A 17,430-nucleotide genomic window follows, 5' to 3' on the forward strand; every position below is an offset into this window, starting at 1 on the left:
CCTCGGCTGAGGCGGTGCATCATTAAGACGTGCTGTTGTGGGAGGCAAAATCAAATACACGCTGTCCCTAAAATGCTCCATTATTATTGTCCTTTTTCCCAGTAAATTGTCGCTTTTTCCCAGCGCCGCTTCAAAATTCCCTCTTCTCAACGTAATACTGGGCGCATTGTCACAATAAAAGCGTGAATTATCGCTGAGTTTTTTATTGAATAAACGATTTCTTGAGGCACATAAAATTACTCTATCAATTTTTGTTAATCGAGTAACTCGAATTACTTGATGAATTGTTTCACCCCTAAACTGCATGCTGAGTTTTGCTACAATCCATAGTGTGTTGAGGCAAAAATTGTCACCTCACAACTTATACAGATGTGAGCGTTCCCAAGCTTTAACCTGAGAAAACACTTTGCATTTTGCACCTTTTTACATACTGCTGTCCCATGACTTTTGGCATGCCAGTGTGTTTGTTCAGTAGAGCAGTGCGTCACCGGGCCAATTTCTTACTAATTCATCCTGAAGGCTAGCTGTGCTTTTCTGAGACTTTTCTACAAAGTCAGATCAGTTTTTTGCCCTGAAAGTGTGTGAGAACATGCACACACACTCACAGACACACAGACACACACACACACACAGATGCACACACAGAGCTGGACATTCCAGGCCTTTATGTAAGCACGGAAGCAGACTGATCTGACTCAGTGAACACTCAGTAAAGCGTAATGGAGCCGTTGTTGTGTGGGACGGGGAAGTTCAGCCCCAGTGTGTCAGAGCATATCGCTCTGTTCCTGTCCTGAGCACTGTCATCTGTGTGTGTGTGTGTGTTTGAGAGAGAGAGAGAGAGAGGCACAGAAACAAAAAAGAAGAGAATGTGTGTGTGTGTTCACATGTCATATATCATATACAGCGGTATGAAAAAGTTTGGGCACCCCTGATAATTTTCATGAATTTCCTTTATAAATCATTGGTTGTGTCTATATATACCCTGCCTGGTCAAGAAAAAGTCTCCACCTGGATTTAAGTAAGTAAATGATGTGGGGTTGGTTGATGCTGCAGTTGGTCTGCAGGTTTAGGTTCAGCAACAGTATGTGCTGAAAGAATGAGGTCAGCTGACCTCAATACCTAAATATACTGAATATAGACCAGGTTATTCCATCAATGGATTTTTTCTTCCCTGATGACACGGCCATATTCCAAGATAATTCATTGGGCTGGAATTGTGAAAGAGTTCAGGGTTCAGGGAGCATGAGATCATCATTTTCACACATGGATTGAGAGAGAGTTCACCACAGAGTCCAGATCTTAACCTCATTGAGAACTCTTTTTTAATACCCTTGATTCCAGAAAAAACTAAGAACAAAAGAATAAATGAATGATTGAATGAATGAACAGGTGTCCCAGTATTTTTGGGAGACTCCATATACAGTGTATTAGCTTAAATCTAATATCCACATCTCTAAGACACTCCCACAGAACTGAAATAGCAGCACAGCCTGTTCCGCTAATGTAGCATAATGCAGGAATGGATTTACTGCTCTGCTTGGATAAGATACAAAGCTTAAGCTGCAGACAATGCCAGATTTCCATTAATGAGCTGAGCACGCAGGGGGTCGATACACCTATACACACACACACACACACACAAACACACACACACACACATGCATGCATGCATTCCCTCCAAGACTGCTACCAGTACAATAATAAGCTTGGATTCATGATATATGCCTTCTTTTATATCATCTTTTCCACATATCGTCACCTTACAACCACAAACGTAAATTTATTTTATTGAGATTTTAAGTGATAGACAAACACAAAGTATTGCATAAGTGTGAAGAGGAACGAAAATTATACGTTTTTCTCAAATTAATACTTAAAAGTATTCAGCGCCCCTATATCAACACTTAGTAGAGCCACCTTTCGCTGCAATTACAACTGTAAGAGTTTTGGGCTTTGTCTCTATCAGCTTTGCATATCTAGAGCCTTTAATTTTTTGCCCCATTCTTCTTTATAACACAGTTCAAGCTCAGCCAAGATGGATGGAGAGCATCTGTTAACAGCAACAGAACTTGCCACAGAAGCTCAATGCGATTTAAGACTGGATCATTCTAACACATGAACATCATTGGCTCTAAACCATTCAACTGTAGCTCTGGCTGTATGTTTAGGGTCATTGTCTTGCTGGAAGTTGAATCTCCTTCCCAATCTCACATCTTTTGTTGCCTTCAACAGGTTTTCTTCCAGGATTGCCCTGTATTTATCTCCATCCATCTCCCCATTAACTCTGACCAGCTTCTCTGTTGCTGCTGAAGAAAAGCATCTCAGTCAAACAGTCAAAATTCTACTTCAAATCCTAGGTCATTCTGCTTCGACATGAAGCAGGATACGACAGAAGAACTTTTGATATACACAAAACTAACAGCTGGAAATGAAAAAATGAATAGTAAAAGTCTTTGATTTGAAAAAAAAAGTCTTTGATTTGAAAAAAAAAGTATTTGATTTGAAGTAAATGTCTGCTTTGAATAAAAAGTCTTTGATTTGTAAAAAAGTATTTGATTTGAAGTAAATGTCTTTGATTTAAATTAAATGTCTTTGATTTAAATTAAATGTCTTTGATTTAAATTAAATGTCTTTGATTTAAATTAAATGTCTTTGATTTGAAGAAAAAAAGTATTTGATTTAAAGTAAAAGTCGTTGATTTAAGGTAAACGTCTTTGATTTGAAGAAAAGGTCTTTGATTAAAAAAAAAGTCTTTGATTTGAAGAAAAAGTCTTTGATTTAAAGTAAATGTCTTTGATTTAAATTAAATGTCTTTGATTTGAAGAAAAAGTCTTTGATTTAAAGTAAATGTCTTTGATTTAAATTAAATGTCTTTGATTTGAAGAAAAAGTCTTTGATTTAAATTAAATGTCTTTGATTTAAATTAAATGTCTTTGATTTGAAGAAAAAGTCTTTGATTTAAATTAAATGTCTTTGATTTGAAAAAAAAAGTATTTGATTTAAAGTAAAAGTCTTTGATTTAAAGTAAATGTCTTTGATTTAAAGAAAAGGTCTTTGATTTGAAGAAAAAGTCTTTGATTTGAAAAAAAGTATTTAATTTGAAGTAAATGTCTTTGATTTGAAGTAAATGTCTTTGATTTGAAGTAAATGTCTTTGATTTGAAGTAAATGTCTTTGATTTGAAGTAAATGTCTTTGGAGTAGGACAGTCTTTTTACCATGTTAGCAAATATTTTACACATTTTCCTCAGCACTTCCACAAGTTCCATTTACTTCATGTCCCAGTCTGTTTTATTTCTTTCTGTAATCTTTGCTGTAGTATCTATAATATCCAACCTGATGCGAAGTCAAAAGCACGCTGAACACAAAGCATTAATCTCCACATTGTGTCTGGATTAGCCGCTGCTCCCTGTGGGCTCTGTAGTCTGTTACACCGGCGATCTCATGATGTCATTCTATAGCAGACGGAGATTATTTGATCAGATTAGCAGCATTGTGACATTGTGCGAGTTTGGAGTGTCCACTAGAACAGCACAAAGGCCTTAAACAAAAGCCAGCGGGTCGAGCTGGAGGCCGGGGGAATAAACTCAGGCCTGAGAGTGTATTCAGATACTATACGCTGGATTTAGACTCTTAGATTAACTGTAAAAAATCATTCAGCCAGAGGAATGAGTTAAGACTTAAGTTGAGTTGAGTCTGTTGCTCAGCTAGCCTGCTTTAATACAAGCTCAGAAAAAAAAATAATAAATATGGATTGCTTAAAGCAAATAGCAAATTTGCTATTTATGGGTATATGTTTGAGTAAAATGAACATTGCTGTTTTATTCTATAAACTACGAACAACATTCTTCCCAAATTCCAAATAAAAATATTGTCATTTAGAGCATTTATTTGCAGAAAATAAGAAATGTCTGAAATAACAAAAAAGATGCAGAACTTTCAGACTTTCAGAATTGTTAAATATTGCAAAGAAAACAAGTTCATATTCATAAAGTTTTAAGAGTTAAGAGTTCACATCACAGTTTTCACCTCCACCAGTCTTACACACTGCTTTTGGATAACTTTATACCACTCCTGGTTAAAACATTCAAGCAGTTCAGCTTGGTTTGATGGCTTGTGTTTTATTGATGTTAAAAAGTAAAAAAAAGTTCTTATTTAACATTTACTTTTGGTACTTTTCACATTTCCATAATGTTAGTATTCCTCTAGCTGGGAATGTCTTGTAGGAAACATTCTAAGAACGTTGTGATGCAAACCATTCCTTAAACATTTTAAAACGCTGGAATATTGCCAAAATATTGCCAGGTTATTGTCTGTATATATCTTGTTGGAGCAACGCCTTGTGTCTCCAGAATGGTATATATACAGTGGTTCTCCTGCCTGCTGTTTCTAGTTAACTCATGTCTTTAAATAAATGCTGCCCTCTTGTGGGTGAAGCTGAATGTTACACATGAAATGTTGGATGTCTAGTGACACTCCCACTCTCAGACACTCGCTGACCTGAAGATACAGTATGTAGCCAATATGTAAGTGCTATATTATAATAAAACCCAACATCATAAGAGTTTATTTTATTGTATACAGTTTGAATCCAAATTATTGAATGTTTTATATGGCCAGCTTCATTTAAGTTGTTATTTTACATAAATATCTGCAAGGTAGTTGCAGATATTTTCGAATATGCTGCAAGCCCAAAATGCATGAATGTGTGTTTATTAATAAATTATACAGAGTAAATGTAGAATACTCTGTGTTTTTTCTTTATTATTTTCATTTTTCATTAAGTCCCACCTTTTCCTGATGAAAAATAAAAATAAAAACATTGACAAGGTGATTTTGCAGCGACATTACCAAGAACGTTTAAAAGCATTAAAAAAAAACATTGTAAGAACATCCAAGAACACCCGTTTTGATTTTCCACCCGTTTTCATTTTCCACCCGTTTTCATTTTCCGCCCGTTTTCGTTTTCCACCCGTTTTCGTTTTCCGCCCGTTTTCATTTTCCACCCGTTTTCATTTTCCGCCCGTTTTCATTTTCCACCCGTTTTCGTTTTCCACCCGTTTTCGTTTTCCGGCCGTTTTCGTTTTTCGGCCGTTTTCGTTTCCCACCCGTTTTCGAACCCACTTGGGCTGTGTGTTTGTTTTTTCTCCTATCATCTTGCTTTGAGATCTACGGTTCGGAAAATTTGTTCATTAACCTTCTGGGCTGGAGAGCTGCTTGTCTGTAGTGGTAGTGGGGAAGTGTGGACCTGACTATCCAGGGCCCGAGTACGGAGAGGGGCCCATGAAAATTCCTGATTTTTTTTCCCCGCTCATGTTCCTTGCGTACTGGCATGGATAGGGGCCCACTGACACTGAGATTGTACAGGGCCCAGAATTTGCTGCTACACCCCTGCCCAGTCACAATTAAAAAAAGGGATTAAGTAAAAGTAAAAAAAAATGCTACAAAGGACTCCAGACTTTTTTCCCCAACTGTCCTAAATCTTCTCTGCCGCCTAATTTTTTTTTCTCCATTACTGTTGTAATTATTTGCGCATTTTACTACACTTGACTTAATTAAACAGCCATTTATAATACACATGGCTGCTCCTCTCTTCTGGTTTTGAATGGCTATTGTGACTCACACCTGGTGGGACAAAAGGAGAGTAAAGAAATGTATTCTAATCCTGCCAATGAGACAACAAGACAGTATTGAGTAATGATCAACCAGTTTATTTTACATTACTGTGGTTTATCAATTGTTTTGGTAAAGTGTCTTATCTATTCTTCAGCTGTTTTTCTGATCAGCTGATTCAGCTGAAGTCTGAGTTCTTCATTAAATATGTGTAATTTTGTGGGACAAAGTAAACCCAATAGTAATAAAAGCCTTAATTTAAAGCCTTTGTGATTTATTTACTCCTAACAGTATGGTAACTCAAAAACCTATACTAAAGCCCAGTCATGCAAAAATAAAAATACTGTTATATACTGTAGAAACGTCAGAATCTTGAAAATACCGTGATATGCATTTTTGACCATACCGCCCAGCACTACGTTTTATTAACCAAAAATTTAATTTGGTTGTGCCAACGCCCTGGTTGCTGAGTATATTATGGAAATTGGTCGAAGCCGTTTGTGCCAATACCCTGGTTGGTGATCTGGGCCGACTCCAGAAATTTGCTGTGTAAATAAATGAGGAGCTCTAATGTCACGTCGCTGACCTTCCCAGAGGAAAATGGAAGGACATCTGTATGAGATAGAGACTCGGACAATACTGTTATTCCTCCAGCTGAGTCCCTGTCCCTGTTCTGCTCTTCAAAAAAAGACAGATAGCAGGCAGGACAGGTCTAACAGTGATTGGTGGTCTCTCAGATGATGACCAGTGGTCTGCCTCAGCGTGAGATTAGACACTAACCTCTCTACCTGCACCTCAGACTGAGCCTGACAGCAGATCGTCCATCACTGCGCACCTCAGAGACCCACTGGACGCAGGTGGGAAGTCAATGGGACGAAGGTGACGTACAAAAATGACTGCTAACTGCTAGAGGGAGCCAGCGAGTAAGTCCTCAATTTAAGGAGCTAAAGGGTTAAACTCAAATAAATAATAAAGAAAGTAAATAAAAACTTCACATGATATTCATTAAAAAAAAAAGAAAAATATTGACTCAATTTTTATTTTTATTTTTTTTATTCAATTTTTTTATTTAGTTTAATGTTAGACCTTAGGTTGGGAGTATTTCGTTAAAGTGAAGAAAACATACCGATATATGTTTTTATATATGTCTTTTTCTACTGTTAACGGAATATTACTTGCATTTCTGCTACTGTGAGCTGTATAACTGGTTGGTGAGCTGAATGCTATGAATACAATGCTTTATAACTGGAGTTTAAAAGCTTTTATGATTAATTGTAAAGTTCTGTAGTATTTAGTATCGATCTGTGTTGAGAAAATGAGAAGAAAGTCCAGACAAAATCCAGAAAATATGAATTATTTAACATTTATAAACTATTATTTATTTCAGACTCACTCAGGAGCGGCTTCTGGTTGAGTAACAAACTCTCCTCTGGTGAGGCCTTACACTATACATCCCTCTAGTGGGTAAATAAAGAAATGCATCTTTTTAATTTGCTTCGCTTTTTTAAATGCATTGCTCTATTTTCTTTTCTGTTTGTACTGTAAACATTTTGATAAGCTCCTTATGATTTTCATATGTATTTCATATATATTTTCTTCTAAAATCATATTAATAATTTCGGTTCACGACTTGTGTTTGTGTCCTTTTTTTCTTTTCTTTATTATTAAAACTAATTATTATTGTTATTATTATTATTATTATTCTTATTATTATTATTATTATTATTATTATTATTATTATTATTACTACTACTACTACTACTACTAAACTATACACTGCTGTGTTGTTTTAATTATTAATTAATTTAATTTCAATTATTTTCTATTTTTCTCGTGTGGTTGTTTCCAGCGAGTCTGCGGCGCTGTGTGCTGATTGGTTGCGTGCGCTGCGTAACCGGGTCACGTGACTCGGCGGGAACGCCTCCAACATGGCTGCGCCCTTCTCGGGCATATTACTCTGTCAGTGTACAGAGAAACTCTGCTAGTTTACTGCGTATTTACTGCTGATTTTCTCTCACTGCGGCAGCAGCAGCATGGAGAGGCGGGAGTTCGTGGCGTCGCTCGTGGTAATGAGCTTTTTTATATAAAACCCTGATGTTTATGTTATGTTTAAGTTAGTATGTTTGGGTAAATATATAACTAACCTACAGACACCCCAGCTAAAGACAGCACAGACACGCGGACAGAGGATTAAATACCAGGACAGGTTAGAAATATCTACATTGGACATGCTGTCAAGCTTTACCACACACAGTGCTTTCTAGTACCCTGAGCCGTCTCTTTCTCTCTAAAGGAACAGTTCTGTTCTCACAGTGTAATAATGACCTCTGTTAGAATTAATCTTTCCACAGCATACAGTACCAGTTTGGACACACCTTCTCATTCAGTGTTTTTCTTGATTTAATTTATTTTCTACATTGTAGATTAGTATTAAACACGTGAAAACGTGAATGAAGGGACATGGAATTAAGCAGTAAACCGTAAAAAAATAACCTTAACAATCCCCTGATATAAACCTGATGAACTGAGATGGTGATTTGAGGTAATTTGGGATGAGCCTGAATGAACAACAACTATTGTTCAGCACCTCCAGGAACTCTTTCAAGATGCTGCTAAAACTATTCCAGGTGACTCTCCCTCATGAAGACACTGAGATTAAAATACCAAGAGTGTGCAGATCTGTCCCCAAACATAAATGTGCCGCTTAGAAGAATCTAAATTATTTTTAAAATATTCTTTTTTAACACTTTGGTTGCAGAATTTCACATGTGTTCCTGTATAGCTTTAATATAGGCCTAAATATAAAATTTACAATGTAAAAAAAATCATAAAAAGAAAAAAAAAATATTTGATGAAAAGAGGTGTGAGAAAATGTGTCTCCAAACTTTTGACTGATACTGTAGATGGAGTGAAAGATCCTTTTTTAAGTAAAACTTTGATCCAAATATGGTCAAATATCTAAATTCTGTTAATATTTGCATCTAATCTTTAAGCATTTTAATGTACTGTATCTTGTATATTTCTAGTTTCTACGGTTGTAAATAAACTCCTATTGGAAGTTAAATGTCCTGCATAATTTATAGGATTTTGGAGATGAGAATTTCTTTTGTTCTCTTGCGTCATAAACATGTACATCACTGTCATCACTCTTAAGTTTTCACCAAAAACAAAAGATCTCTTCTTTTTCTGTCTCCTCACCAGGCTGGAGGGTGTGCGGGCATGTGTGTTGACCTCACCCTCTTCCCTCTGGACACCATTAAGACCCGCTTACAGAGCCAGCAGGGCTTCTACAAGGCCGGGGGCTTCAGGGGTATCTACGCTGGAGTCCCCTCTGCTGCCGTTGGCTCCTTTCCTAATGGTACTGTGTGTCTTTTCTCCAGCTTCAGACAAAGCAGAGCCTGGCAGGCAGACTTAACAAAGGCAGACTTTTTTTGCTTTTTAAAGAAGAAAAACTGTTTTTACTAAAGCAAATACATTTTAATTACGAGTTTCAGAAGCAGATATTGTACTAGTTTTGTAACTTGGTTAGCGACTAAATGCTAATACTAATACTGCTGGAGAAACTCCTGTATAACGCTGTACCTCAGCGGAGTGGCTTTACTGCTACCTTAATACCTCACCTGTAAAATTCATACATAAGACGCATTTTAAGTGCGTCTTATGGTGTGAAAATTACGGTTGTCTTATTAGAACCTGCATTATTAGAACATCAGCAGTTTGACGTTAAATATTTTGTGTTTCTGTTCGTTTCCAGCTGCTGCGTTTTTCGTCACTTATGAAGGCACCAAGTCCCTCCTCGCTGGCTCTGTCTCCACGCACATGACGCCCATCACACACATGATCGCCGCCTCGATTGGAGAAATCGTACGTTCCTCTTTTAATTTTTGCTTTTTCTTTTCTCAGTTATTTAGCAGCTCGTCATTTGGGGTGTTTTATACCAAAAACGTCCAAACGGGAGTCTGAAACTAGATAAATGTGTTTGTTACATTGTGTCCGGTATATTTAGTCTGGTTAGTTTTGGTTTAACTCTGATGTTTATCGACAGAGTGGAGTAAAAACTTTGCTATGTCCTGTCATCATCGACTGTGTAGGCGGAGCCTCCCTCTACTTTACATTGATTGTTTTGTCGAATGGTTTCAATTTGGTGAGTTGCCTTTGCCAGGAGTTATGCCAACTTATGCCTTCCTGCCAAAATCTAACCCCCATCGAGTGCACACACATCACACAGCAGATTGATTGCAACTGATCATCTTATGATTCCTTTTGTTTCTGTTTATAAATAAGGATTAATTAATCTACAGTTATGGTAGATAAAGAAATCACCTGTGTAATTTGCTGCATAACAGAGAACCCAATTTCAGCATAACACCTGTTCTTTTTCTTCTTCTGTTGTTTTCCTAAGCATCCTGTATTTGGTACAAAAGTCAAAAGAATGATGAAATGGACCAAAATCAAATGCTTGAAGAAAAGGGTATTAAAGGGTACATATTATACCACTTTTTGTACAATATAGGAAAAAGAATAGGTCTATGGCAGGGGTGTCCAAACTACGGCCCGCGGGCCATTTGCGGCCCGTTTCCTTTTTTGGAGCGGCCCGCGAGGTATTTTAGAAATCAAATGAAAGTTGGCCCGCTGTTAAGCAGGTTTTTATAATGTGAGATTCAAAGTTTGAACACTAGGTGTCAGAAACGGACCAAAGAGTCTAAAAGCGGAGAGAGTGCTCATTTCTAGTACAAAAAATCGGGCCAAAGAGTCTAAAAGCGGAGAGAGTGCGCATTTCTAGCGCAAAAAAAAGAGTCTAAAAGTTGCCATACTTAAGGAGTTTAATATTAAGAGACATCATGAAATTAAACATCAATTTGAAAAATCTTAGTTCACACAACACTGTCAAAGATAAAGATAGTAAGTCAAGTAAAATGGTGTGTAAATGAAATAATCATGAAAAAAGTATTATTTAAAGTGGTATATTTCATTATTTGTTTTATAACAGAGTCTGTGGCCCGTGACTTCAAATATATTTCTCCTTCTGGCCCCCAACAAAAAAAGTTTGGACACCCCTGGTCTATGATCTTTACAAAACATGTTATTGAAGTTCTTTGCACAAAATCACTTTAATATAAGGAGTTTCAGGGCTCCGTCACTTTTATGCAAATAAGCTTAAGCTGATTGTGCCATGTATGCACTGAGAGTTTACCACATGTTAGTATTAGCTTGTGCTAAATGGCATGTGCAAAAAAACATGATAGAACCACAAAACTCATTATTTAAAAGCACTTAAATCTTCCTCATCTGCTGACTTTACACAACAGGATTAGTCAGCAGACTTTGTCTGATGGAGGGATCTGTACCATGTCCTGTCTGATGTTCTCAATCAAAATGACCAAAATGGCAAATCTTAAACTGATCTATTGGGTGTGGCTCTGGTGGGGGTTGATGGGTAAGAGGTGGCACAAGGGTGTTTTTTTTGTAGGTTTCTAAAATGTGTTGCCACAATAAGGGAGCATCCAAACGGCTTATACAAGTATATTATTACTGATATCAAACTCTTTCAGCTGATTCACGGAAAACGGATGGATTTTTTCCCCTCCTTTTTTTATTTACAAGGAGATCCCACCCTGAAATAAATGAATGTCTCTCTCTCTCCCACTCTTTTACCCACACTGAAACCTCATTGGCCAACTAATTATGAGGAGAGGCCAATCAGGATGCTCAGGATTTGTCACTCTCTCATTATACGTGTGAAAATCTCTCTCTGGCTAATTAATGCAAGAGTAATCGTCATTGTTGCATCTAAAATCAAGGGTATTATAAAATAGTTTGTATTGATTTTGTAGGAATAACTGTTTTTACTGTCCTGGAATGACTGCTTTCTGCTACATATTGGCTGCAACATTGCTGTGAGAATTTGATTGCATTCAGCGACCAGACCAACCCACCACCACTGTCCTGACCCTGTGACCCCTCCCTTTGATCTCAGTCTGGATCTCTTCTCACACTTTTTTTTAGACAGATCAAAAATGCTAAGAATGCTAACATGACTAGCAGTCACCGAATGTAATCTGACAGGGCACGAAAGGCAGCTGTTTTTAAATTTTTTTTATCTGAGGTGAGACAGAGGTCAGCCCTGCGTTTAACCCTTCGCTCGCTGCTGAGGGATTTGTGCTCTTCAAAGCCGGGATTTGAGTTGCGGAGATGAAGCGTTAGCGGAGTGTGTGTTCGGAGGGGAGTGTGTTGCGGAGTTCAAAGGCCTGTAATCTGGGGGTTTAGACACGAAAACCCCTTCATTCAGGTCATCCAGGGAGGAAGACTTTTACGTCACAGTTGGGAAGTAAGTTCTGTTGGATACGGATGCCAATTTGAGTTCACTGATCAGCCATAACATTATGACCACCTATTTGTTTCTGCGTTCATGATATATAGAGGGTTCATACGGTCATGAAAATCCTGGAAAAGTCATGAAATTTGAAAAAAGCAATTTCCAGGCCTGGATAAGTTTTCGAAAACTAAAAATGCCCAGAAAGTTTTGGAAAAGTCATGGAAATTTGGTCTACAAGTCTGTGTTTAAGTTTATCGATCAAAAAAAATCTATTTTGAGCTTACCAATACGTCAGCTCAGAGTTAATTCAGTAGTTTAAGCCTACACAATGGAGCTCTCAGGATCTGGCACACATTTTATTATTAAAGATTGTGTGTCAACATTTTATCTGATTCATTTTAGAGCTACTATAATGAGTTTTAATTGTAGTTTTAGTAGATTTTTTGTTTTATTGTCCATGTCTGCACTGATGTTTTAAAAATCGTACGGTCATGAAAATTTGCCTTAAAGGCATGTAAAAATCATGGAAATCTATTGGTTATAACGTGTATGAACCCTGTATATATTATTTTCAGCTGATCATATAGGACACTTTAGTTCTATGATAAAGGGTTACATTTAAAATTTACATGCAAAGTATCAAACTTAGGTCTGTGTCTTTTTGTATCGAAGTTCGATACGCAGCCCTAGTCTTTCATCATAAAACTACAAAGTATTTTCTCACGATTGTTGGAGCGGATTCTCAGAGATGAACTCAGGGATGAACTTCCTGATTGATTGGGGTGACCTGTGGTGGGGTCAGAATCACAGGGCTGATTAAAGCAGGCTCTTTTCAGATCTTTGAGGTGAGGCGGTTTGATGTTTCCACCCTTTTATAACCTAATAACCTTTTATACCATCTAATTATTCTCACAGTCTCTCTCTCACTCTCTCTCGCTTTCTTTTTCCCTCTCCTTCTTAATCTCTTTCTATCTCTTTTAGCCTCTTTCACTGTAAGCTGTATCTCCATCACTCTCTCTGTATCTTTTCTCTCTCTCTCTCTCGCTTCATCTCACTCTTTATCTCTTCCTTTCTCCATCACTCTCTCAATCTATCTCTGTATTTATTTCTCTATGTTTGTAACTTTATTTTACTTTCTGTTGGCTAATCCTGCTGTGTACTCTCACAACAAGTAAACTTAAATAAAGGATCTTCAGCTGATAAAGTCATGGGGGTTGACGTGTGAGGGGGGGGAGGGTGGAGGTGAGGTGGTGGAGGTTTTGGTATTGTGACGTCTCAATAAAGGAATAGAGCTAAGATTCTCTGCATGAACCCGACCCAACCCGAGATTTCCCACCACTTTTCTCATGTCGGGCTCAAGAAAATAGTCTGTGGCGAAGGCATCTATTTTTTAATGCTATATTTATTTTATATAAAGCTATGGCGTGATGGTCACAATTTAGTTAAAGCTCACCTTCCGTAGTTTTTTCTTTCATTTTAAAATGTCTAGTTGTGGTCTCTAGTATGAATGAATGACATGTGAGCCGTTTTTGTAAAAAAAAGTGCTCAGGTGTCTCTGTATAGCTCTTTTTTAATGGACTGTTTTAGGGGTGTGTCCAAAATGACCGGATTCCAGCTTTGCTCGTGAATATTCATACATGCAAACAGCATGCAAATATCTCTCCTCTGATTGGCTAGGAGCACTGCGACGCCCCTCCACCGCTCTGCCGCTCACTGCCTCCCACCTCCTAACTGATGAGCAGTGATGTTGCGTCGCTTCAACTCCGCCTCTGGGAGTTTCTCGAGCCAAGGTGGGCTGGTCTGTGAGTTTCCGGCTACGTAGGCAGAAAGATAATTCAAAATTCACCCGTTTTTCGCAGGGGGGGAGGGGGGATTTCTTTGCTTAGCTCCTGCAGACAATGGGGGCTGCAAAACAGTTTAATGTGCAGGTGTACACATTCAACTCGGAGAGACCTACTGTATTCCACAAAAAACAAGAAAAATTGGATTTTCGCGGAAGGTGAGCTTTAAGTAACAAGTTTTTGAGTTTAAATGAAAGTTGCACAAATTAGAGTGTAATAATCACTCAAGCTCCACTTTTGACTTGCATTTGACTTGCAGTGCTGTATGTAGCTTTTCTTAAAAAAAAACATTTTATTAAATAATAGGTCTATGCTTCTTCAGTGTTGCATTGTTAATTAACATCATTCGAATCAGATTTTTTAGGCACAATCTAAGCTCTAAAAAGGGAGCATCCATACGGCTCATAGAAGCAAATGATTCCTGACACAAACTCTTTAAGCTGATTTACAGAATACAGGTGGATGGATTTTGTTGGCGCTTATATTGTTTTTTTATAGGTACAGTCGAGACCCATGTAGAAATACAAAAGCATGCAAAAAGTGACTTAGGGCTCCTTTAAGTTTTTTAATATTTGTATTGTCATTGATTGTTTTTTTTTTTAATATTTTTGAATATTATTGAATTCAATACAAAATTTTTAAATAGTGTTAAATGTTAAAGTCTAGCTGCTTTTTTTTTTTTTGTCCAGGATTTAAAGCGTTAAACAAATTTATTAAAAAAATGAATATACCGTATGTCCACCAAGCCAATGGAGAGCATGACCAGTAATACCCGCTTAGCCCTGGAGAAAAAGGCTGTGTATGATTTATGGTTATGGCAGTACATGAGCTCTCGACTGTGCCCCATTTCCAACCCAGCCGGCCACCCCGCTGCCAGTAAGAGCACGGGGGTCACACTGCAGGCGGGTGATGCTAATGCAGACTGGCAGATTGAACACGTTATGTCTGTGCATAAGTAATGGTGTTTTTATGGCCCTGGCGCAGGCCGGCTCCTGCAGATGGGTTTTTGGGGGGACGGTGCTCTCCGAGGCCCCCTAGGGGGAGCTACAGGTGGGGCAGAATTGGTTATATATATATTTTTTTTAAGCAAACACCTGCAGGAGGATTTGCGCCACATGTCCGCTGGAATTCAGAGTGAAGGAGGCGTATGCTTGGTAGCATCTTCTGAGGGCTGATTAGATCCGGAATACGATCAGGGATGTGGGGGCCGTGGCTTTGAGATAATAAATAACGGGGCTCGGATTCTCGCCAAGGCTTCATAAAGGTGTCACAGTTGATGGTGGCTTTATTTATTTATTTATTTTACATTTTTTCCCCTCGATTTTCTCCCAATTTAGCAGAACCTGTTAACCTGTCCACTCACAAGGACTCCTCTATGACGTGTAGTGCTCCCTACACTAGAAGGGTCAGGAGGAGCAGCATGATCCTGTGTTTCAAACTAAAGAAAAGCTGTTTACTGTGCAAATGGGGGTGAATAGGAAGCAAGGCTGTTAAATTTGGTGTTTGGTTCTGTGTCTCATGCTCTCTCATACTGGTCACTGGATGTTCAACATGGAACCTCATGGCAAAGAACTCTCTGAGGATCTGAACAAAAAATAATTGTTGCTCAACATAAGGATGGCCTAGGATATAAGAAAATTGCTAACACCCTGAAACTGAGATGAAGCACGGTGCCCAAGAGCATTCAGCAATTTAACAGGACAGGTTCCATTCAGGCCTCTCCATTGGTCAACCAAAGAAGGTGTGTCCACATGATCAGCATCATATATAGAGCTTGGCATTTGAAAATATGCCAATATAATCAACAGGAAGATGGATGATCACAAGCCATCAAATCAAGCTGAACTGCTTACATTTTTGCACACCAGGAGTGGCATAAAGTTATCCAAAAGCAGCGTGAAAGCCTGGTGGAGGAGAACATGCCAAGATGCATGAAAACTGTGATTAAGAACCAGGGTTATTCCACCAAATATTGATATTTGAGGTTTATACGCTCTGCATCTTTTTTCAGCCATTTTTTCATTTTCTGCAAATAAATGCTCTAAATGACTTTTTTTTTTTTTTTTGGAATTTGGGAGAAATGTTGTACGTAGTTTAGAATAGAATAAACCAACAATGTTCCATGTATTTTGTATAATAGCGGGTTTGTCTTGTATAATATGGGAGTTTATCCTGTAATATAATGAGTGTGTTTTATGTTATATCAAGTATTTGGTAGCTAAGGATGTGTTGTTGCTAATAGATGTTTCCAGATGTTTTGCAGTAATAGCACTGACAGTTGGCTAGGGCAGGTCTGGGCCTGTGCGGCGCATGCTTATTGTTGTTTATTGGTTATTGCTTTTATTAGCAATAATAGCAATTAGGCTTTTTTTTTTATAAGTTTGCATGAATTGTACTATAATTAGGGGTGCGAATCTCTCATTGTCTGGCGATTCGATTCCGATTTTTGGGGTCACGATTCGATTCAGAAACGATTTTCGATTCTAGAACGATTTTTCAGTTCAAATGTTTCAGGAGTTCAGGGCTGTGTGTGGATGGCCGGAGAAACTGCTCGCTTACAGAAGGCTGCAGTTCCTCATCCAACCACTAGTCGGAGCAGCAGCAGAATCACAAGCCCCGCTGTCTTTACTCAGTCACAGAGCTACAGCCCAGCCGCAGGCTACAGGGCTCAGCTCAGCCAGTCTGGAGCTTTTTTTTTTTTTTTTTTTTTTTACAGTTTTTAAAGTTGTGTAGTAAATAAAGGTTTTAACACCACTGTCCGGATAATACAGCTCTCTACAGTTCATCTTGCAACCCAAGCAGCTAACAGCAGCAGTTTAGAGCAGCCGTCACGGAGTCACTGCTGGGATTACATTATAAACAGGTCAGTTAGCGCGCTGCTAACCTCAGGATGTTTATAACTACGGAGTTTAGTGGACAAACCACGGCTGCAAGGTTAGACTGTTGAAGGCTACTGAAGACTATTAAAGTCTATTGGAGGTTATTGAAAGGGTTATTGGGGCAGAAATCAGTAAAGGCTGGCTAGATAAGTGATTCACGTCCTCGTTCCTCGCTGCGGTGAAACTGTGAATAGCGCTGTCACAGTGATGTTTATTAACGTCATTAAAACAGATTTTATCAGGTATTGTCTCCTAAAAAGCGTTTATTTTGGTCAGTAACACTCGTGTTTATTTACTAGCTGCGTAAATTACCAGTGTTTGCAGTCGAGCACTGACGCGCAGAGCTTTTTAAGTGTACCGCAGAGTTCACTGCGACAGTAGCAAAAAATCGTTTTTTTTGAAAATGAGAATCGATTCTGAATCGTTCAATGTTAGATTCGCGATTCGAGCTCGAATCGATTTTTCCTGCACCCCTAACTATAATTGCAGTCACTGGTTTTCTACTGGGTCTGTATCTTATTACTTAATGGGCGTAGCTTGTCTTGTAATACGGCCACCATTAGAACAGGCTGTTTAGTATGTTAGGGTTGAGCCTGCTGGCCGGGTCTTGTACCGGGCGTCTAATTTTGGTGCATATTTGGATATGATTGGGTCTGCTGGCAGAGCTGTCTCTCCGCCTGTCACTCCTGATAGCCAAACGGCCCCATTAGCCTCCCTACAGCCGGCTGTAACTCGCTGCAGGCCTCGCTCGAGCCGTCTAATTTGATGTTGCTCGCCGCCCAC

The 17,430-nt window shown here is 38.4% G+C and overlaps 2 protein-coding genes across 4 annotated transcripts in view; both read left to right on the forward strand.

Annotated features, from left to right (window-relative positions):
* LOC103029679 (solute carrier family 2, facilitated glucose transporter member 9-like) overlaps nt 1-17,430 on the forward strand; it is a 1,095,244-nt gene that overhangs the window by 618,258 nt on the left and 459,556 nt on the right. The gene's annotated exons all lie outside the window — the stretch shown is intronic.
* slc25a26 (solute carrier family 25 member 26) overlaps nt 7,533-17,430 on the forward strand; it is a 69,588-nt gene continuing 59,690 nt past the window's right edge. Inside the window, exons 1-3 of the mRNA XM_022682370.2 lie at nt 7,533-7,677; nt 8,813-8,969; nt 9,366-9,475. Coding sequence (XP_022538091.1) covers nt 7,645-7,677; nt 8,813-8,969; nt 9,366-9,475 — 300 coding nt within the window. The 5' untranslated portion in view covers nt 7,533-7,644. The remainder of the gene's footprint in view (nt 7,678-8,812; nt 8,970-9,365; nt 9,476-17,430) is intronic.

The sequence above is a fragment of the Astyanax mexicanus genome, chromosome 24 (genome assembly GCF_023375975.1).
Source record: "Astyanax mexicanus isolate ESR-SI-001 chromosome 24, AstMex3_surface, whole genome shotgun sequence".
Lineage (NCBI taxonomy): Eukaryota > Metazoa > Chordata > Actinopteri > Characiformes > Acestrorhamphidae > Astyanax > Astyanax mexicanus.